Source organism: Podarcis filfolensis (genome assembly GCF_964270895.1).
Source record: "Podarcis filfolensis genome assembly, chromosome: 4".
Lineage (NCBI taxonomy): Eukaryota > Metazoa > Chordata > Lepidosauria > Squamata > Lacertidae > Podarcis > Podarcis filfolensis.
In genome coordinates, this window is record NC_139607.1 from 44241353 (window position 1) to 44264355 (window position 23003).

General features: G+C 40.7%; 1 protein-coding gene across 1 annotated transcript; it reads right to left on the bottom strand.

Moving 5' to 3' along the window:
- Positions 1-4610, bottom strand: NR0B1 (nuclear receptor subfamily 0 group B member 1). Its single transcript, XM_083612422.1, has 2 exons — positions 3138-4610; positions 1-1202 (listed from the first exon to the last, which is right to left on the bottom strand). Exons 1-2 carry the CDS (start codon positions 3889-3891, stop codon positions 958-960), a joined length of 999 nt encoding a protein of 332 aa, XP_083468548.1. The 5' UTR covers positions 3892-4610; the 3' UTR covers positions 1-957.
- Between the last annotated feature and the right edge of the window lie 18393 nt (positions 4611-23003).

Consider the following 23003-nt stretch of genomic DNA (forward strand, 5'->3'; position numbering starts at 1 on the left):
TGCTTTTGTCCACAAGTTTATGATAAATGACTCAGCCTATGTAGACAACATGCAAGAAAAAAATAAATTGTTTGCATTAATTTACAATTCTTACAACTTTGTTACAATTTACTGTGTTTACAGGATAGAGTTGGTTCCAGCTTGAAACATACATGGTATTGAATCTCTTGCAGCCAACACTTACATATCAGGCTTTTTTCCAGTCTACATAAATGCAAACAGTATGTCTTTAAAATAACTTGTGTAGTGAAAACAATCTTCTTCACCCATTGACCTGATCCAAACACTGCTCTTGGGAGTCCAACTTCTCCTGATATAATAAAGTCTATCCAAAGTCCCTTAAGTAAAAAAATTATGAAATAACTTGTCAGGATAAATATGAAAAGATAGAACATTACACCATATTTGGTCTTGCATGCGTTCCAAGAATATAGGATCATAACAATGGATGACATAACGGAAAAGAGAGACTTCCTATTTTGAACACAATACACAGATTTGTCTAAGTTTCAGTTAAAGATATACCAAAGAATATTCACTCTGCTTTGGAAACTAAACTGAAATCCTATGCACACTTACCTGGGAATAAGTTCCACTGACTATATAGTGGGACTTAGTTCAAGTAAACATGTATAGTTGCACTTTGTGGCTTAAATCCTATGCACACTTGCCCAGAGTAGGCTCGACTGAACACAATGGGGCCTACTTAGAAGTAACATGCATTGGATTACACAGTTCTTTCTTTTTTTAAGGGCTGAAATATGTTGCTGGAACATTTCAAGGTATGAGTATTTAATAAAAGCTAAGAGCACTCAAATAATATTTTATTACTGAATACAAAAATACTATCTATGTAAAAACAATAAGTTAGTTTATTTTACAATACTTTACACTACTCTGTTGTGGGACATTTCATGTTGGATTGCTCTATTATGTAGTTATAATTCACACATGGCTTCATAATTTTGCACAAAGCATCTCCAACAGCATGTCATCCATATTCACTGTTCCAATGATAGGCCTAAAGAAAAGTTCGGAAATAACATTAGCATTAATAGATCCGAGCATAGACAGAGCTGCATTCAGTTTGGCAAATCTAGTCTGGTCCCCTCTGTGAATCATTCTGACATGTTCATTTAGGGCTTGCTGTGCTTCTTGCTGCAGTCCCTGGATGTACTGTACACACTGCAGCCCAGGCAGATCTAGAAGGGTAAAAAGAAAACACATGAACATTAAGTCCTCTCTTCATAATACCTTTTTATCTGCAATATACACAACTGGAAGTGACTTACTCCATTGTGCAAAATGGCTGGAAAGTAATCAGAATTAACGGAGAACAAAAAAGTACTTCGCTGAACTTTTAGTAGCAAGACAAGTCTGATAGTCATCATACCACTATAAGAATATAAACACAATACATGAAGCATGTGTTTTGAAGTGTGCAACTCTATTTCTTTTTACAAAATGGAATTTTCCATGCTCATTTCAGGGAACAGAGGACACGCCCACCCACTACCAAGAACAAATGACACTTTCTACAAAATTTATTAACTTCTCTAACAAATATGTCTAAACCTATAAAACTCACCAATCTGCTTTTAGAAATAAAAATGTTCACAAATTGACAAAGATAGCATGGTAGGGAGAGAGCAAGAGAGAAAAGGCTTGCCCACAACCTGTTGACAGCCAGTATCATTCATATTAAAATGTGCACTGCAGACAGCCATACTTCCAAGGTTCTACAATGCAAATAAAAAAGCTCTGAATGTAATGTAAATATTTTCTAATGCCTTAAGGCAGCATCTCTGGTTCTGACTTCTTAAACCATTTTTAAAATGTGCTTAATTCATTTGACCACTTTATAATTACCAATAATTTCCTTTCTTTCTCCTTCATTCTACATTACTATTTATTTAGTATAAATTATTACATGTTAATTATTAGTATCCACTAGATGTGTTAGTTTAATGTCAAAGTAGCAATTTCCCCTGAAAATTACTTTTTAGAATGTTTCAAAACGAGGTACTTGAACATGTTTCCTTACAATTCAGTACAATCATTCAGTCCCTAAGTGAATCTATATATTTAATAAATAAAGCAATAAAACACCCTCTACCCTTAAACACCACAGTACTTGATCAGAGCACAGGGAGTTTCTAGAGCACAAGAAAAACTTTGCTCGCGAGGGTCTTTCAGAAACCTTGTTTTATAAGAAATTCTGAGGGAAAGAGAGGTGACAAAATGAAGATTTTATTAGCTTTGCAGCCCAGCATTAAACAGGTTTACCCAGGGGAAAAAAGCTCCATGTGCAGTCTGTTTTTCTGAATATAAAACTGGATGCTGTTCAGCCAGGCTAAGCAACAGGAAACTAAAAGAGCACATGGAAACTGTTTTTATTCTCTCTCCCCAAAAAGCCGAGCCTACTAGTATGCTTCATTGCACTTCTGTTACTCTCCGAGGATATGACATAGCCCATGTTTTGGGGAAAATTTCCCTGAGCAAAACAGGTAGAGAGAGTTCTGACCCTTTCCTCTTTCTTGTCAAGTCTGCCTGTCACTAGCGCAATGAAAACCCTTGAAGACCGCGGTTCCCAATGCGGAGCAGGGGGGCAATTTGATTTTTAAGGGAGGCAATTCAAGAACAAGTTATTAAGAGTTAATGGCCTTTTAGTCTTCCTCCACTTGAATAAGAGTTCACTTTTTGAATAATAAGAATCATATGTCACGGGGAGGGGGGTTGGCTCATCAGGATTTTAGAAATGCTGAGGTGGAGCATGGCAAAAAAAAATGTTGGGAACCACTGCTCTAAGACTTTCCAGAGTCCCAGCAAAACAAAACTTGAGTCGCCATCACACTAATTCACCTTCTGAGGTTATGTTCAAGCAAGGCATTTAAAGGCTCAAGAAGGCAGGACCAACTACCACACCTATTCCCCCCCCCAAAAAAAACCCCAGGCTTTTTAAATAGAGCTTCTGTGCTATTCGTAGCTACTTGGCAGGAGGAAACCAGCTGAAGAAATCCAACAGGTGGTGCCTGTGCTAACATGGTAGTGCGAATGGTGGGAAGAGAAGCTAGCCGTGACCCATGTCTCGCCCCCAACTCCCCGCGCTTCTTTCCCGCCAAATTCCCCGCGCTTACCCGGATTGAAGAGCACCGTCCCCTTGAGGTAGGCGTACTCCTTGGTGGTAATGTCCAGGCTCCAGCACTTGCCCAGGAAGCTTTGGATGGCTTCGATCTCCTCTGCCGACGGGAGCTTCGGGCTGTTGCTGTTGTTGCTGCTGCTGCTGCTACTGCTGCTGCCACAGGTCGCCGCCGCCGCCGCCGCCAGTTTCTCCTGGGTCTTGTGCAGCAGCAGGAAATGGTGCTGCGGCTGCCGCCGTTGCCGGTGCTGCAGCTGCTGCTGCTGCTGCTGCCTCTGCTCTTCGGCCCGCTTCTCGGTCAAGATCTTTTGCAGCATGCTGGGCTCGGTGGTCTCCACCGTCTCGAAGTGCACGCGGTCCTGGGCCAGCCCCAGCACCAGCAGCGGAGCCCAGGAGCTGCGCACCAGCACCAGCTGCTCGTCCAGGGGCAGCTCCTGGAAGCTGGGCACGTTCTTGACGAAGCGCACCGTCTTCACCAGCACCGCCGAAGCCGCCTTGCACGCCACCTGCGGGCTCTGCAGAGCCACGCGCTTCTGCGAGCCGCACGAGCAGCCGGGACACGCCGCGTGCCCGCCCGGACTAAGCGGTGGAGTAGGCGGCGGCGGCGGCAGCGGAGGAGGAGGAGGCGGCTGCTCGCTTCCCGCCTGCCGCCGCTGCTGCTGCCGCTGCTCCTCGCTTTTCAGGATATTGTAGAGGATGCTGCTCTGCCGCCGGCTGCCCGTGCAGCAGCGGCATCTTTCCACGCACGCCATGGCTCCGAAGGGAGGCGGCTGGGCAAAGAGAGCTGGAAAGAGCGGGAAAAGCTCGCCGCTTCCGCCCCTCAGCCGAGCGGAGTGCTCGCCCTCGGCTCGGCCCTTAACTTTATAGCGCGCGGGCAGCTAGAGTTCAACGGCGCAGACGCTCCTGAGTCGCTGAGGGAGGGAAGAGGCGAGGGTTGGGTGGGAGCGGAGCCAAGTCCCGGCGCCAACTCCACCTTCTCCCGCTCTCCTCCTCCCGGCTACACAGCGGAAGCGCGAGGCTCTGAGTCGCTCGCCTTTGTGCTCCCTTCGTCAATGTGGCCCCGCCGTCTCCTGAGGCGCAGTATTTACGGGCGGCATTGCGTTGCCTTGCTTTCGTTTTCTTCCTCCTCTTTCTTTAGACTCGGCTTCAAGGGCAGGGCAAAAGTAATGCCCATATTTATATATTGCCATGCCTTCGCCACCCCATTCCCTCTTTCGATGGAGGGCTCGGGGAAAGCGAGGAGGTTCTTTGCAAACAGCCAAATAATTGCAGAGCAAAGTTCAAGGAGTTAAATTGCCTGCGAGTAGAGAGTCTCTGCAGTGATCTAATAAAGCGCCCTGGGTTTTATGGAGACTCATCAAAGGAATATTTCCTTCTAAGAAATCCAGGTGTTAGAGAACATTCTCTGAACTATTTTTTTTTAAGCTTAATTTCAAACCACTTTTGCTTCCACGTTATTGTTGGTGATTAAAAAGCAGGCACACGCTAGTAATTTGGTTTTCTTTCTTACTATATATTTTATAAGTTCCTTGCTGGATACATGAATATCATATACTGCAGTGCAAGCAAATATATATTATAATATTAAGGAAAAGAATGTGCCTGGGGCACTGCCTTTTTCTTAATCACAAGATTACAAATCTGCCGGGTTTTATATTTCTATCTGTGTTATTAGCTCTGAATTGGCATGCTGGTATTTTTATTTTATGCTTCCTATTCTAACTTTAAAATCCACAATAAGTTTAATTTTAAAGGTGGTGCTAGAGGTCATTGCTGGATATGTGTATCTGTAAAACAGCAGTGCATTCCACAAACCAGCTAAGCCACAAAGTATTTACACCGAAGCCAGTTCTTCATCAAAAACAAATTCCTGAGGCCTCTTCCTGTCCAACACCACCAAGATATACTTATAGATGCAGCCCTCCCCCAAAAAACCATACACACACACCAAATCCAGCTCAGAATCCTGCAGAGCAGAAGTCTTGGCAACTCTAGATCATTACAGTTATAACATCTCTCTCCATAGGCATCTATTACTTCACTTTCTTTTCTCATCTTTTATCTTTTTCTTGATTACTCTTCTCTATGCCTCCTCATCTTCTTTGAAGTTCTTTTTATACTTTCTCTTAATTAAATTAATTGTAAATCAGGTGATAACGAATGAATGTAAAATACAAAAAGGAACTAGGCAAGGGTGCCCGCTATCACCGTTATTTATCCTGGTTCTGGAAGTACTTGCAAGAAATATAAGAGCGAATAAAGAGATAAAGGGATAAAAACTGGAAAAAATGAATTTAAGTTGAAAGCCTTCGCTGATGATCTAGTAATTACTGTAGAAGATCCAAAAAACTCTCTCCCTAGAGTAATAGAGAAAATCCAATAACTTCGGGAAGTGGCAGGATTCAAATTAAATAGAAATAAAATCAAGTTATTAGTTAAAAAATTAAAAGAAGAAGAGAGAAATGATTTGGTGCAAAGTATTGAGATAGAAATCCATAAAAAGTAAAATATTTAGGGATATGGTTAACAGCAAGAAATATAAATGTGTATAAAGACAATTATGCAAAAGTATGGTCCGAGATAAAAAGGAATTTAGAAATATGTAGTAGAATGAACCTTTCCTACTAGGAAGAATTGCAGCGATAAAAATCAATGTGTTGCTGAAAATGCTCTTTCTTTTCCAGTCAGTCCCAGTAATGGTTAAGGATGATTGCCTAAAAAGATGGCAAAAGGATATTTCCAAGTTTGTCTGGGGGGCAAAAGGCCAAGGATTAAACATAAGATACAGATACAAAAGAAAGAGGAGGCTTTGCCCTTCCAGATCTCAAATTGTATTATGAGGCTGCATGTTTGGTCTGGATTAGCGACTGGATAAAACTCGAAAAGGAAGAAGCATTAGATTTGGAAGGTCATGATAACAGATATGGATGGCATGCATACTTATGGTATGGGAGGTAAACAGCGTTTCAGTGCACTGCTCTGGTTCGCCAGAAGTGGCTTAGTCACGTTGGCCACATGACCTGGAAGCTGTACGCTGGCTCCCTCGGCCAGTAAAGCGAGATGAACGCAGCAACCCCAGAGTCGGTCAGGACTGGACCTAATGGTCAGGGGTCCCTTTACCTTTACAAGGAAGATAACAAAAAAGGGTTTAGCTATACAATCTCTAGATTTCAAAAGGAGATTATAGAAGAAGTGAAGATGCTGAAGAAAGCATATAGTATTCTGCTAGAATGGGAAACAAAAGACCTGCCAAGAAAAATTAAGAGCTTATTTATGTATGCTACAACAGCAGCAAGAGTCTTGTTAGCACAAGGATGGAAGAACGAGGAAATCCCAATGAAAGAACAATGGCAAGAAAAACTGGTGAGCTATGCGGAGTTGGCAAAGTTAACATATAAACCATGTGAGAAGGACAACCGTGACTTCAAGGAAAAATGGGAACGTTTTACAAACTATCTAAAGGGACAACAAAAGGATTTGGACTCCTTGACAGGTTTTGAATAAACATCCACAAATTTATTAGTAGAATATATGATAGATAAGGCAATGATATGTACAATTTTACAACATGCAGGGAATAACATGTATAAACAAATCAGAGGGGAGCTGAGGGGAGTCTTTGGAGGGTGGAAGAGGGAGGGAGGGGGAAAGGGGGGAAATGTAATTGGTTATATTGATTTATAATTTGTTAAATTTGTTCAATTAAAAATATTTTTTTTTAAAGTGTTTTATGCACTACCATTATCACTTTTTGCTCTCTATGAAACTATGGTTACAATTCCAAGCATACTTACTTGGGAGCAAGTCAGAATTCAAATAAGCTCCTGAGTGAACCGGGGGCAGACCAAGCAGCAAAACTTCCAACAAGACAATTAAGCCACAAGACTTCCCTGTAAACCTTGTTAAGGCTAAGCTATGAAAGCATGTGTAGGAAAATGAGTGTACACCATATGTACTAAGAACAGAAAAAGCTTGTAGTTGAAGTCCATAAGGGGAGGACTTTGATAATGCCACTGTTGCTGTGCACATCATCATCATCATCATCATCATTAATAAATAACAATAATATTGGAGAGGATAGGACTAAAGAGCTCTTTGGCTGTGGCTAATTTCTTGAGGGAGTAAGCTGTTTGAGGCCCTGTAGCAAACCCTGTCAGCTCCCTGTTAAATACAGTTGTACCTCGGGTTACAAACACTTCGGATTACAGACTCCGCTAACCTGGAAGTAGTACTCGGGTTAAGAACTTTGTCCCAGGATGAGAACACAAATCACACGGCGGAGGGGCAGCGGCAGCAGGAGGCCCCATTAGCTAAAGGGTACCTCAGGTTAAGAACATTTTCAGGTTAAGAACAGACCTCTGGAACGAATTAAGTTCGTAACCCGAGGTCCACTGTAATTAGTTACTGACCAAATACAGAAGACAGTAACAAGGACAAGAGATACAGAGATGCAAGCAATACTGCACTCAACTCACAAAGTAGTCCAACAAGTATTATTGGTATACATCATCCTTTGCCAACCTAGTGCTCTCCAGATGTTTTGGACTACAACTTCCATCAGCCCTAGCCAGCAGACATCTACAGGGCGCCAGGTTAGTAAAGGTGGTTGTACTTTGTGCTTTTGTTATATGCAAAGATACCTAGATGTCTGAAAGCTAGACCTAAGTTTATGGTAAAAAAAAGCCTAACAATTCTTAGTGCAGAACAAAAGTTAGGAACTGCAGGCCCAGAAGACAAATATAGTAGTCCAGGCCTTTCTAACCAGACCATACTCCTCACCTGCCTTCTTCTACATCAAGTGCTTATGCCAGACTGGCATCTACCCTTGAACTATGATAACCTCTATCCACTTCCTTGCCTGGATAGAGGAGTGTGTGTATAGAACATTACTACATTAAAGGTAAAGGGACCCCTGACCATTACGTCCAGTCGTGGCCGATTCTGGGGTTGCGGTGCTCATCTCGCTTTATTGGCCGAGGGAGCCGGCATACAGCTTCCAGGTCATGTGGTCAGCATGACTAAGCCGCTTCTGGCGAACCAGAGCAGCACACAGAAACGCTGTTTATCTTCCCGCTGGAGCGGTACCTATTTACCTACTTGCACTTTGACATGCTTTTGAACTGCTAAGTGGGCAGGAGCAGGGACCGAGCAATGGGAGCTCACCCCGTCACGGGGATTCGAACTGCCGACCTTCTGATCGGCAAGTCCTAGGCTTTGTGGTTTAACCTACAGTCCCAACCACATCCCCTATTACTACATTAGGTGTATTAATTTCAGTGGGTCTCTTCTAAGTAAATTTTAGTTGAATACCATCCTAAGAGTTACATCTGTTGCTTTACACATTTTTGCCACTGGCCCTGCCTTTTGTTCTGGCTCTAGTGGTATGTGGACTCTGGAAGCTTACTCACAAGTTGAAAAATGTCCCGGCTCCCTGGCTCCCCTTGGAGCCAGCATACACTCTGGTGGGTGCGCTGGATCCGTTTGTGCCAGGACAGGCAGCAATGCATCCTTGGCAAAAAGACCTGGGTCAGACCTTCCAAGTCCCCTTCTTACTGTAGTGCAGCTGGCCCCACTGATTCACTGCCTACCTCTTTGGCTACCATGGAAATCTCACTGTCCAAAGCCAGGATAGGCACTGTGTCAAAAAGTTTTCCCTCTCCTGTGATGTCTGACAATGATAGACACCCCCCCCCTTCAACTTGCTACTTAGGCTTCATTGGACCCATGATTATAATAAAATGTCCTTTACCCTGGTGTAGGATAAAAGGAGCCATGGCACATTTCCAGCAGAATTTGCTCAGAGGCAGAAGGGTAGTGTCAAGCAAAAAGATGGGCAAAGAACATAAACAGAACAAGAAGGTGTATAGTAATAGTATCTATACACATATATGCACAAGCTTTTGCTTATTTCATTTATATCCTGCCTTTCTTGAGAGGGAATTCAAGGCAGAACTTACAGTTTGTTCCACAATCTCCCATACTCTGCTTAACTTCACCAATATTGTAATGTGCAGCTTAGATTCCCAGCACCAAGCTGTGCAACCTTCTCTGGCAGCTCTTGATAGAATTGAATACTTGAACTGAAACATTTATAGATGAAGATGCAAGCGTGTCTCATTTCCTTAACAAATATGCCTGAAATAAATGTTGTTCCTTTTTTATTTGAGTTTTTGCTTCTTTATACTCTACAGGAGTCTTTTTTAGACTAAACATGGAAAAAGTTACTACGGACTCTCAATTTCCTTTTATAAATTGCATGCAATATATTTCATTTATAGTCATCAATTGTGTGCTCATAATTCAGCCCCAAATGGGAGTTTCTATAATAAACTGTTTTGTTGGCTTATTCAGTAAACTGGTAGAGGCAAGTTCCAATTTTATGAGATTTATTACCTGTGTTGCTGGATGACCTTAGCATCTTGTTCTCTTTCTCCTGGTGATGAGAATTAAGAGTTATTACCGAGTGCAATGGAGACTTCTGATGCTCTTCCAGCTTTAAATGGTTTAACTCAGGGAACTAGGAGGCTTTAACACTGTCTGTTATGAGGAGAGAAAGTCATTTCTTTGATTTAAATAGGCAATTGAGAAAGGTTAACTCAACATTTTTTTAGAATATAATAAATATCTTCCCTTGTTTCATTATTATTACTTTTAACTGAGGGCTGGTTTCTGTATTAACAACTGCGCAGTAAATCCACATCATATGGGTGCTTCACAATGTATGCAATAATCTGTTTCATTCTCATTTTCACATGGCCCCCATTGTGCACATTTAACCTTTCCATTGTAGTTGAGGTGATGTTTTGTAAAGATAAAATAGGAATACTCAACTGCTGTGAACACATCAGAATCATAAGCACATTCAAAGCAACATTAAAATCAGTGTGGATGTTCTCTTGACATCTCAGAGTACAGTTATAGATATGCCAGAAATAAGTTCAGCAACACATTAATATAAGAAATGAAAATATGAAGTACATGCAGATACTTATAAAATGCAACCAAAGTGTGTGCCTAAAGTAAGCAAACTTTACATCCTTAAATTGTTACTTAAGGATAGTTTACCAAATCACTTTACATTTGTTTTTCGTGTGCAATTCCCTGTGACAAGGAAAATTAGTACCTGAAACTTCAACAAAAGTGATAAGCAGCTTGTACAGAACTGGACTTTCCAGTTGCTGTTAAGTTATTCAGTCATAGGTGTCCTGGTGTTTACTTCATACAGTGGCTCTTTGGGCCTAGGAGACCTGGGTTAACATGTTTATTTCTGTCTTTGTAAGGATGTGTGGAAAATGTGTTCATGTTTCAGAGATTCAAAGACCAGTGTGGGTCAATATAAGCAAGCCAGGGCTGAACTGATATTACCCTTGCTGGTACCTTTCCCGGGAAAATCAGAGGCTCACTATGTAAGGTTCCTATTCGAAGACCAGACAAACGCTAGAACATTAGCAGTGGCAAAGTTTTTATCAGTGGTTGCAAGAACCAATGATCCCTATCTTTTGAACAAAATGCTTGTTTAACCTGGAGGTAGGCTGTATGAATTGTGTATTGCTTTGTAACAATTTGTTGGGTCTCTGGACCGTAATAAAGATTGATTGATTGAAAATAATTTTTTTATTTATACCCTGCCCCTCTGACTGGGTTTCCTCAGCCACTCTGGGCAACTGCCAACATGTATAAAAACATAATAAAACATTAAACACTAAAAAAAAATCCCTCTTTCTGAAGGCTGTATAGTTATCATTTATCTCTTTGGCTCGGGGGTCACATAACTCTAAACCCTCCAACATTTTTCTGATGAAAATTGGGACACCCTTCCACACCTTCCAACATTTCTCTGATGAAAATAGGAACATCCGAAGGAAAATTGTGACATCCTGCGATCAAATCAGAAACCAGGACGGTTTCTGTAAATATGGAACTATCCCTGGAAAAGAGGGACACTTGGAGGGCCTGTGATGTGGGGTGGGGTTGAGAGCACAGCTTGCTCCAGCAAAGGAGCAGTCAGGATCTGGGTATGATTTAGGAAAAACAGCTTCACAGCCCAAACAGCTTCACCCCCTTGCATGCCAGGTTTGGTGTGTGGGCCAGAGGTTCCCCACACTGGTAGACCATGATCCCACCTCTGCTGTGTAAGAGTCTATATTGACTCCATCTCAACCCACCAGGATATGCCCTGATTCTTCATAATAAAAACAAATTAAAATGATATTCAAATATACTATCAAGCCTGGTTTTCTGTGGCTGCTCTCCTGGCACTGGTACTAAAAATATTTTCTAGTATTTTTCTGAAAAGAACATGGGTTCATCATAGAAGTATACTGCAGAGTACTGGAATGCAATTCCAGGATGTTAATGCCCATAGAAGTGCACATTTTTGTGCTAGTTCTATGTTATTCTTGAAAGTTTATTCATAATTACATTCTCCATGAAATGATGTGCTCCTACATTCTGCAGAAAGTCACCGTTACACTTTCTAGATGCTCATAAGATTGCCAAACTGCCAGTATTTTACTGGTCCAGTCACAATTGACCAGTCAATGAATCAGTATTGTAGGCTAAAATCCTAGTAAAATGTGGATTTTACCAAACTGCAATGAGGACCTGCCACATTCTGCCAACCATCACCCATATGCCAGCAGTTTGTTTAGTCCTGAGTCTACTTTGATTCACCAGATTCTACTCTGGCTGTGTTCCTTAGCATTAGTATTTTTGAAAATATGCAGCTGGCAAGACTACTTCTGAATGTAAATTACTCTGAGGGTGTTGGCTTTCAGACTTCAGAAGAATGCAAAGGAGGGGAGCATAATGCCTGAGCAAGCCTAGAGCAGGATCTTATGCTTGGCTTTAGACAGTTACAGTGCAGATTATATAGGCCTCCACAGAAGTAAGCCAGTCTATTGTATATTGGATTGCAGTTTTAGAGTCATACCATACAAGATCTTCAGTGTGTCCTGTAAAGAAACATTTTCATTGCAACAACTGATGAATAAATTAACAGGTAAAGCTCTACAGGGCTGGCCCACCCATGAGGCAAAGTGAGGCGACCACCTCGGGTGGCAGGATCCACAGGGGCAGCAGATCCTGATGCAGATCTTTATTACTTCCCCCTTGTTCCTGATGCAGATCTTCACTTACCCCTTCTTTCCTGGCAGGGAGGGGGTGCCATTTTATGGTTCATCTCAGGTGCCAAAACCTATTAGGCTGGCCCTGCTGATCTGCATCTTTTGGCACTATTATCTAACGACCATGATAAATGTTAACTATACTGTGTTCGTCTTTATCTCTTATCTCTAAATGTGGTATTGTTTTGTTCTTTAAATGAAAAGTTGATTTAACATAATGGAATCACATAACCTTCTAATTTCTCACTTGTGTTAATTGTATTCTTTTCACCTTGGGTACTTAGCAGTATCGATTTTTAGTTTGGAATAAATATGTTACTTCATCCAGTAGATTTTATTCCTTTTCCAAAAAGCAAATGTTTTACTTTTGACTTACAAATCTTAAATTGTATCACCTACCATAATTTAGTTGAACACATCCCAAACATCTACCTTAATACCAAGTATAATGCCTTTCTCAAAAAGCATTGGTTAAACAAATGGAAGTAAGAAGGCTGAGAAGACAGCGAGTGTCCATTGTGATGTTATATTTCAGCATCACCATTGAAGCAAAGGGTGTTTTCAGCTGAAAGCTAGCTGATGACAATAGGGAAATCTGAATATTATCCAAGCCTCCAGTTCTTTGTGTAACTTCAGGAAACTGAGTGAATGATTTGAAGCTACGCTGATGAGCCATAGGTAACTATGGAGTAAGCATGTAGGAAGGAATTATTGTCTACATTCTCATTATATGGAATAATCTAAATAAGAAATAGCAATTATGGAAGGGCTTTTAACTTATTAATTTTACTGTATATATTTAGGAGACAATCTGATGCTTAATGGGAAGGGCTGTAGCTGAGAGACCATAGGATACTGTAGGCCTCCCTTTCTTTGAAGATGGACTGAGAGAGAGGTCACCAGAAGCAATCTCAGTATGATGGTGGAAAGGTATCTTGTCATTGCTGTTTTCTAGTACTGCTCCACTGTAGTGAGACCAGAAATGGACTTTGTAACAGAGGCCATTGATTCTTAAGTTCCTAAGCATCCTGGCTACCCTTATCTGCTCCCCAACTAGGTAGGTGCCCACCAAGTGAAAGCCAAGCCTAGTCAACTCCCCACCTCAAAATAATTTTGCTTTATCTTTCCAGTTAAGACAAAGCAAACATGATTTAGTAGACAACATTTTCCCCCACTAAATGTTACACAAACTACGTTCCCTAAATCTTAGGACAAAAAAATTCTACACAACATTAGAAAATTTGGTTCAGACACTTCTAATCTATGCATCAGTTGTGGAAACACACAGAGCCTACTTTTTCTTATTGTGGTATTAGTGGGCTACAGGTCAGGGCTATTACCAATAGAAAGAAGGACCAGAGGGAGTTAGCTGCTCCCCTGGCAATTATCCCACCTCCTTAGGAAGATATCACATCATGAGAACTCTTGTTCCATTTTATTCCCATGAACCATTATTCTTTGAAGATGTTTGTTCCTGAACTTGGCTTTTGGATTTCAAGCACGTTGCATGCCATTTCAGCATATTCATCAGTCTGCAGCATTCTTGATATAAGCAAATCTTTCTTTTGTCCTTCACCTCATAGGAAGAAATTCTGTCATCACTCAAATGCAACTGACCAACAATCTAGCAACTTTCTTAAACAGCCCCTGCTTCCATTAAATGTGTGAGAAAGTACTAAAGTGGTCAGTGACAGCAGTTTTATAATAAACAGAAGGGCAGTACATTTTGACATGTAACAGCTGACTAGCGTCTCAGTACTATCTGCTATCTTCACTATGCACAGCACAATTTATTAGGGATTTCCTTTTCCTTCTCCCAAGAGAACCTTCATTAAAATCACCAAGGCCATTTACAAAGTCTACAGTAGATTAGACATTCTTATCTAATTTAGGTTAAAAATACTTCAGATTTCTTGCCTTTGCTTATAAAACATGCTTTTGTAGTCTCAAGAAATAAGCAAAAGGTAAATTTCAACATAGGGAAGTTCAAATACTAAACTGGATCAAACATGGCCAGGTTGCTTTATGGTGATAAAGTAGTGCTCAGGTGTCTATTTTTTGGCATTAGAGGGAACCCAACTTTGCATGTATTTTAGTAGAACTTTTGTCTGCTTAGAATTGCATAAAACTCTATTAAGAGAAAGAGAGAGATTACTGGTTTTTCCTTAAATGTTTTGTCATTGCCAAGTGTAAATGGTTATTTCCCATAACATTCAAAGCCTTGCTATATGCTGTTCAAAGCCACCCGCAGAACTGAAATCATAATTCCAGGAAATATTTTACCGTGGAAATTTAGGCTGCAATTCTATATACATCTGAGAGCAAGTCCAGTTGAACTGAATGAGGTTTAATTCTGAGTAAATACATATAGAATTGCACTGTTAATTTACACTAGATATACTGTAACTTAGAGATTATGTCACTGGTTCTTCCATACTAGTTTTAATATATTTAAAAACAGATAATATTTAAAAACATGTCCTTGCTTTTTTATTTGATTTGGACCAACAATGAATGAGCAACTAAAGCAGTGGTTCTCAAACCTTTTTCTCTGATCCACACTTTCTGAATAAAAATTGGCTTATGCCACACCAAATTTTTATTGATAAGAAATACACTGGAAAACAAAAAGGAACAACTCCTAGCAGTGCTTGATTTATAACATAGAACACAGCATTTTGAAAAGATATCTACCCATACTTTGCAAATATATTTATTTTTTGATACTATCCTGTAATATACTGGGCTGGAAAGGCAGAGAGCCAAGCCTGATTTCTACTGGAATCCAAGGCTGTGTCTATGGGAGAAGCAGGACCTTCTTGGGGTGTTAATGTTGTGAATGGCATCTCCATCATATGCTCAGGTTGTATATATGTGTAAATAAACCGTGTATCATAAAGACACCACAGTCTCTGCTGTGCGTGATTTAACATGAAACACAAACCCTGGAAGAGCCTGGAACTCCTGGAATCTCACACCACTCAGAGCAACAGTGCTTTCTAGGTAAAAAAAATTAGGTGCCAGTTCTCCTGTGTGCCAGCATAAAATGGCTGCCGTGGACAGCAAAAACAAGCAGTGCCAGTACTCTATATCAGTACTCTATACCAGTGAGTAGTGTCACACAAAAGAGCCCTAACTGTGTATAGATAATAATACACAGAATACTGATCAGGAGCTGAGGCTAGCAGATTGGAACTCATCACTGAACCAAGGACACAGAAGATTACAGCTGAGACACAAAGCTCAGACACATTTGCTCTTTAATGTTACACCAGCATTATGAAAGGTTGAACTTCCGTTTGTGTGTGTATTTTTTTGAGAGAGTTCTTTTTGGAAAAAAAAATCAAATTTATATATGATTACATAAGAACATGCTTTAGCTGCCCAAGTTATTGCACTACCTGTAGTTTTAGAAAATAATAGCTGCTTCTTTAACCTTTATGTGCAGCAGGAGCATCCAAACAATGATCACTCATGGAAGAATCAGCTCTGCAATAATAGGAATGTAATGTAGCAAATAAACTCTTATTACACCTAGGTCACTGTTTAGTTTTATGTCCACACACACTTAGTGGGCCATGCATAATGTCATTTATTTCTGTTCTAATTAGTTTGTGTTGCTCCTTGCTGAGGCTTGTAAACTTCTGCATCACTGCTCCAATTGTTGCTCTAATAAGGATCCGTAAGGGAGCTTTTTAATCTCTCCTTTCCCAAGAGTTCACCCTCTCATGCCAGCTTTTATAATTGTCCTTGGACAATAAAGTATTTATGCTGAGAGGCACACATGTGAGCTATCGGGGCAGGAAAGGTGAATAGAGGTGCATTTATAGCTCTAAATTATGAGAACAAGATACTGTTTCAGCACATTAACCAACAATTTATCTGGAGTATAGTTTTTAATACATAACTGGCACAGAGATATTAAAGAAGCAAAAAGCATAAAAATGTATTTCTAAGAATGGATACATTCTCACATCAGTTTAGCAATCCAGTGCAGCCATGAGGCTCCAAAGCACACCCTAATAATTTCTATCCCACATCTCTCAGGCTTCACTTGACTTGAGCAGGAAGATTAAAGTGCAGAAAGGGTCCCAGAAGTAGTTCAGAGAAGGGCAATCCTGTGGGGTTCTCTCAACAGGACTGATATTTGTGTGTGTGATTGATAATAGAGGGTGTGATCGAACAATATCTGCCTGCTTGCACATGGGAAATCTGCCTACATTACAGAACTTACAGTTTCTCTGCTCTGCTCTCTAGCCCCCATGCAGCTCCAAAATCTGTTCCAGGTGGTCCCCCAAACCTCCAGAGCAAATTTTGAAGGGCACTCGAAAGGCTGCAAGGGGGAAGAGAGCAAGAAGTGCCATACCCTAAGTGGACACCCACTTTTACTACATTGGATCTCACCTAGAATAGGTAAGAAATTAGTAACCACATAATGTTACAGTGAATTCTCTTGGGGCAGTCTTTTTTTATTAGACATGGAAAACTAGTGTTCCCAGAACTATACTAGGCAGACTGAAAGAACTAATTACTTTGGTGCTCTTTATCTGGTTAAAAAAGTAAATAATAAAGCAGCCTCTGCTTAAAATCTTCAGGAGACAAACAATAAAACTATACTGTTGTCGAACGTATGAGGTGATGCTATGATTCAATTCCACTCTGAAGAACTGATGACCAAGATGCTGGCAGCAGCCAGAATATCCAAAGCACAACAATGGACAACATTTTAAAAATCTTACAGCTGTCTCTGTGGAATAAAAAACATGTGGATGTTAGTAATTGCTGAACTTACCCACCCCCACCCCGCAAACCTTGTATATCCGGAGGAAAGGAAACCCTGGAACATTTTTTGCAACATGGTGGGACTTTATATCTCACATCTTGTAAACACATAAATAGGATTCCCTGACAGCATTGCAAAAGGAGATTTGGATACTATAATATAGAAACTAATGTAAGATTATTTGTAATTATATGTGCACATCATCTCTTGCAGCTTGTTGTTCTGGACCCATAGGTGATGTTTGTTTAGTTCAGAAACCTGTGAGAAAATGTTAAATGTTAAGAAAGTGTTAAAACTGAATACATTTAAAAAGCAAAAAACAAAACCCTACTCTGTTGTCCCCAGCACCTGCTTGCTTTACTGAAATATTTAGGTAATCAAAGATTACCTTTCCTAGTGAATTAAAAATGATTTGTTCTGCTGTTATACGAGGAAAAAATCTTGACATTGACCTATTTTGTTCTTGAATTATTTAAAAAAAATCATTGTGCTGAATTTGGTGTCCTTGTTTAGAAGGTGAAGAATAATGCTAGGTTTTAAAATGACTCAAACATTCTGCTTGTTTAACTCCATGAAGGCCAATTTGTATCACAATGCCTTTACTTCAAAGCTGTTGTAAAACTGTTTTTGTGGTTTCTCTGACACTTCATACATACATGTTCATTACCTACAAAATCAAGCAATGATGTGTTTGTGTGCTTGATCAAGCCAACCACAAGGAAGGACGATAGTTCAGATCAAGTAGCATGTGATGAGAAAGACCTCTTTCTGAGACCTTGAAGAGCCTCTACCAATCTGAATATACTTCACTGAGATAAATAATTCTGCAAGTTTTCTGTTTTGACGTATGCCCCTTTGGACATCAGTCCACAAAAACTGAGTCATACCCATTCAGCTGCAAGCCATCAAGTATATGATATTCAAGTACTGTACATGCATGTGGAAATAAGGCCTATGAGAGCTTTAGATTTTGTCTCGCTGGTAGCCTATTGTCTTCTGGAGCTGCACTTTACTGATGCTGTTGTTGTTACCATGCTGATAATTGCTGTGCCGAAATCTGCCCTCTAGGTTCTTGAACCTGTATTCCTCTTTTAGACAAGATTCCATTTTACTGCTCCTTCTCAGGGCACTTGAGAATTACTTCAGAATTTCAATTTGTGTGTGGCTTTGAGCTGATTGAGATGACAAGTAGAATAAAAGAAAGGATCCTCGCAAACACTCCTCAGGCGCCTTGGAAATAAGGTATGCACATCAAAAAAAAACCCTGCACAGCACCCATCACAATTTATTCTAAATTTTACCTCTCACCTTTGAGCCATTATGAATGCAATTTCTTTTTTTCATTAATTAATAGGCAGAAGTTGAAAAAATGCAGATTTTTTTTTGGCACAGCACCACTTGTTTTTATTTGGCATGGCTGGGTGGGTGGGTGGGTGGAAACCTGGCAGGCTTGAGAGTCACAGCCACCCATGGCAGGGACGGTGGTGGTTGTGGTGGCTCCTCCTTCCTTCTTCTCTTTCTGCTACTGCTGCTTTTATTCTACCGGCCAGCTGGCCTGGCTCCCTCCTTCGGACCCAGCACAAGACTGTTCTCTCTTTCCCCCCACCCTGCCTTTTCTGATTCCTAGGAGTAGCAGCACAATAAGCAGAGGAGGATGAGACGCCAGTCTCAGCTGGCAGTTCTCTCTTCCTCCCACTTCTTCCAACATGAAGTCATTTCTGGTTAGCGTACTTCAACAAAGATAAGAATTTGGGACTCTGCGTGAGAAAGCGAGAAGCTTTCATGGCTTAAGGGTTTTCATGATGGTGCTGGCATTTTCGGAGGAGTTGGAGACTGCATACACCAAGTAAACATTTGTACATGACTTTAAGTCTTTGGTAGTTTTAAAAAGATTGGTTTTGATTAGTTTAATGCATTACAGACAAACTTCAATTATCCTAATGTAATGGGAATGCAGGCGAAATGAGAATTTAGATTATTGAGGAAGTTTAAAATCCTTGATATATTTGAAGAGGGACATGACCTCATTTGGGACAAATGCAATTTTAGGTAATTGGGTTTTAACAGTATGTCTATAAAGACACAGATCACTCTTGTTATGGGAAAACTCAGGATCATACTGTGCTCACTGGGGCTTTCTAATGTCTGTATTGCTACTACACAATAGGTAACAAAAACAACAAAAACATCTGCTGAAAGATGGGCTGCCTCCTCTTTTTTCAGTTCCAGCTGGTTATTACAAGAATCCCATAAACAAGGAACAGTGCCATTTCTGTTCAAACCTAAGTCTTACTGAATTCAGTGAGGCTTACTCTCAGGTAAGTAGGGTTAGAACAGCAGCCATTCCAGCCCTGTCATCCTTCCCAATCCTTTTTCCTTTTTTGTTGTGTCTTTTAGATTGTAAACCTGAGGACAGGGACTGTGTTATCACTGACATTTGTTAGCTGCTATGGAAGCATTTCTTTGAGTGAAGAGTAGAATAAAAACATTTTAAATTATTAAATAAATGTTTGAGACCTTTGTTTTCTTCAGTGCTTTATAGGGATTGTTAGTCTGTTCCTCCTCCTCATTAAAATGGATTTTCTCTCTCTGTTGTTGTTGTTGTTGTTTTGTATGGGTGCTTCTGCTGCTCAAGAAGAGCAGAAAGTGAAGGTTTGAGGTTTCTAATGGCACACTTGCTAATGGTACATCTGTACACATGTAGATGAATAAACCCAGGGGTTTTAAGTGTGTCTTTGTGCGTGCGCACACATATATGCATGCACACAAGTGAATGGGAAGTACCCAACTATACTGTTTTCAAAAACTTCAGATAAATTCCCTGTTCTGTCCCAACAGCCATTTTGTCTTCTGTATTCTCATTCTTGAACACGTCCACGTTTATGCTAGGCATCCTCAAAGGTGTTTAAACTTGAGATACATTTTCTACACAGCCGGATTATAACCTTCACAGAAACAAGGAAATGGTTGGTGCCTATATCATTTCAAGGTCTGTGCCCTTGTTTATTTAGTGTTGTAATAGTTCATGCTGCTGATATGCCTTGAGGCCAGACTGGTTTTGTTAACAGGATTATGCTCTAGCAATTGATTTTCTTTCAATGAGTAAATAATGAACTAATTTTAGCTTGTCTGCTTCCTAATCAAAAATAGCTGTTTTATTCTGCCACACAGTGAACTGCATATTCTTATCGTTCAATGAGTTGCACATAAACTATTAGATAAAATACCTCTGCCAGCAGAAATTTCCTTCAAGAGTCACCTGTCCCCCATTCTGTTACTCACATATATAATGTCAATAAACCCTCTAGGGTGTATTTTTGATGAAGGTCATACAAAGCTGATGCTTCCAGTCTGATAGTAAATTAGTATGGCTGTAACATCAGGTGGTGTCTGCTGTTGGTGACCTTAAATTCAGTATTTCTTTTTTTATTTCCCATGTGTAGAAGGAAATGACAAAAAATCTTTTCTTTTTTTTAAAGCAAACTGTCTGGCAGCAATAGTGTAATATTTTCTTTGAACGTGTATAATATAACTGTTTTCCTAGCATGCTAAGAACAAAACTTTGATGACAACATATCATAAATTAGCTTGAGATAGATTCATTTACTCTAGTTATTTATTACATTTTATATACCCTTCCTCCACAAAGCTTAGGTAGCCGTACATGTTTCTTCTTTTTATCCTCAAAACAAATCTGTGTCAATATCATAGGTTAGACTGAGAGAGAGGGTGGCTTAAGTCAACAAATAAGCTTTGTGATTGTGTAAGGATTTGAACCCTATTCCTATCTGACACCCTTGGCCTGATGGGAGCTATAGTCCAAACAAAACATCTGGAAGACACCAGGTTGAGGAATGCTGGTCTAATCACTACACATCTACATAAGTGTTACATGGATTCATTATCTTTTTCTAGTGTATCATACTTGAAAGGCTTATCTATTGAGTCAGGGTGCATGCCCTAGTTTATTTATCCAAATTACTATAAGGACCCAGGCGAGAGAAAGGGTTAAACTTGTTTTACGAGTGAAGATGTAGAGAAAAGTCAGCACTCCTTTAGCTTACTTGGCTTCATATAGCAAGTTGGTTAAGGATACTGTGATACTACACTCAGTAGCTCAGTTCTTCAAGTACAGTATTCAACACTATTGGAAAATGATGAGTGCGTGTAACAGCTGCACTAGCAGCATAGTCGTGGTTTAAACAGCAGAATTGAAATCCCCATTCAGCCTTTTCAGAAGCCTATTGAAAGAGAAACACTGCAGTTCTGTTTGAACATCATGCTAATCCATGGTTTCACAAGACATGCACAGTAGAAAGGAGCTATGATTCCTGGGGTGGACAACACAAGCCAACTTTAAGGGAAACTGAAAATAAAAGCTGTTGAAGTGCTCAAAGAGGTGCGTTAAAGGGGAGGGGTGGGAGAGAGAAAGCATGCAAGATTGAGGCTGGGATTCACATAACATACCCTGTTTACGGAAGCACTGTCCAAGACCTATTGCTTTTTCCCCTCTCTCCTCCCTCCTGTGCCCCCCTAAATTGGCTCAGAAGCTTGGGAGAACCCCCAGAACACCATGCAGGGGGACGGAAGGGGAGACCATTTGATCTGGCAAGCTGGCAAGTTTGTAATGTTGCAACATTGTGACATGCAAAAATGGTGAATAACATCTCTTCAAGGACCTAAAGACTAAAGGCCAAACTAGGTGGGACATTGATTGCATGAATGCATTTTAACGTATGTTGACATGAATGCTATGAACATGCTGTTTTAAAAAAACAAAAAGCTACAGAGTGGCCCAAGTAGCAGTAGGACTGTAGGAGATGGGAAAGGGAGAATTTCACCCTTTTGCCTCCTCTGTGGCTCTGTTGAAAATCACTTCCCTGAAGCATCAACTGGGGGATTCCTTCCTGCTATGAATAGCAGCTTCAGAAGACAGCTTTAGCCATCACCTCAGCAGAAGCAGGGAGAATGAGAGTCTCGCATCCCCTGCGGTTCCACTGTCCAAGGGGAGCCAGGGAGCCAGGACATTTTTCAACTTGTGAGTAAGCTTCCAGAGTCCACATGCCACTAGAGCCAGAACAAAAGGCAGGGCCAGTGGCAAAAATGTGTAGAGCAACAGATGTAACTCTTTGGATGGTATTCAACTAAAATTTACTCAGAAGAGACCCACTGAAATTAATACACCTAATGTAGTAATAGGGGACGCGGTTGGCACTGTGGGAGCCTAGGACTTGCTGATCAGAAGGTCGGCGGTTCAAATCCCCGCGACGGAGTGAGCTCCCGTTGCTCGGTCCCTGCTCCTGCCAACCTAGCAGTTCGAAAGCACGTCAAAGTGTAAGTAGATAAATAGGTATTACTCCTGTGGGAAGGTAAACAGCGTTTCCGTGCGCTGCTCTGGTTCACTAGAAGCGGCTTAGTCATGCTGGCCACATGACCCGGAAGCTGTACGCCGGCTCTCTTGGCCAGTAAAGTGAGATGAGCAACCCCCGAGTCGTTCACGACTGGACTTAACTGTCAGGTGTCCTTTACCTTTACCTTTAAGCCCAGTGTAAAAGTGCATAGGATCAGAGTAAAAGTGCATAGGATCAGCCTGCACTGGAGCAGTACATCCCTCATAATTATATAATTTGAGAGATCAAAGTGGATCTACTGTGAGGGGAGGGAGACTCTAAGAATCCTGCGGCATCTTCTTTTCATTACAACCAGTGTTTTTCTTGTGGGGAAAAAGTGCCAGTACTCACCATGAAGTTGTTACAATAAGTGCCACACTTTTAACCAGTGCTTTTCTTCTAGAAAAAAAGATGTTGGTACTGCATACCCTTGAGTATCCCCAGAAAAAAGCACTGATTACAACAAGCTGCACAACAATTGTTTCAATTAATTTCTTCCCTTGATTTCAACACAAATTATACATGGCTCGTTTTCCCTGACTGAAGCTTTGCCACAGTTATTAATT

What these genes read in the sequence shown, in the direction of transcription:
- NR0B1 (XM_083612422.1), bottom strand. Translation starts at nt 3,891, where the DNA reads ATGGCGTGCGTGGAAAGATGCCGCTGCTGCACGGGCAGCCGGCGGCAG. An exon ending in GACGGTGCTCTTCAATCCGG is followed by an intron (nt 1,203 to 3,137) that starts GTAAGCGCGGGG and finishes TTACCCTTCTAG; the next exon opens with ATCTGCCTGGGCTGCAGTGT.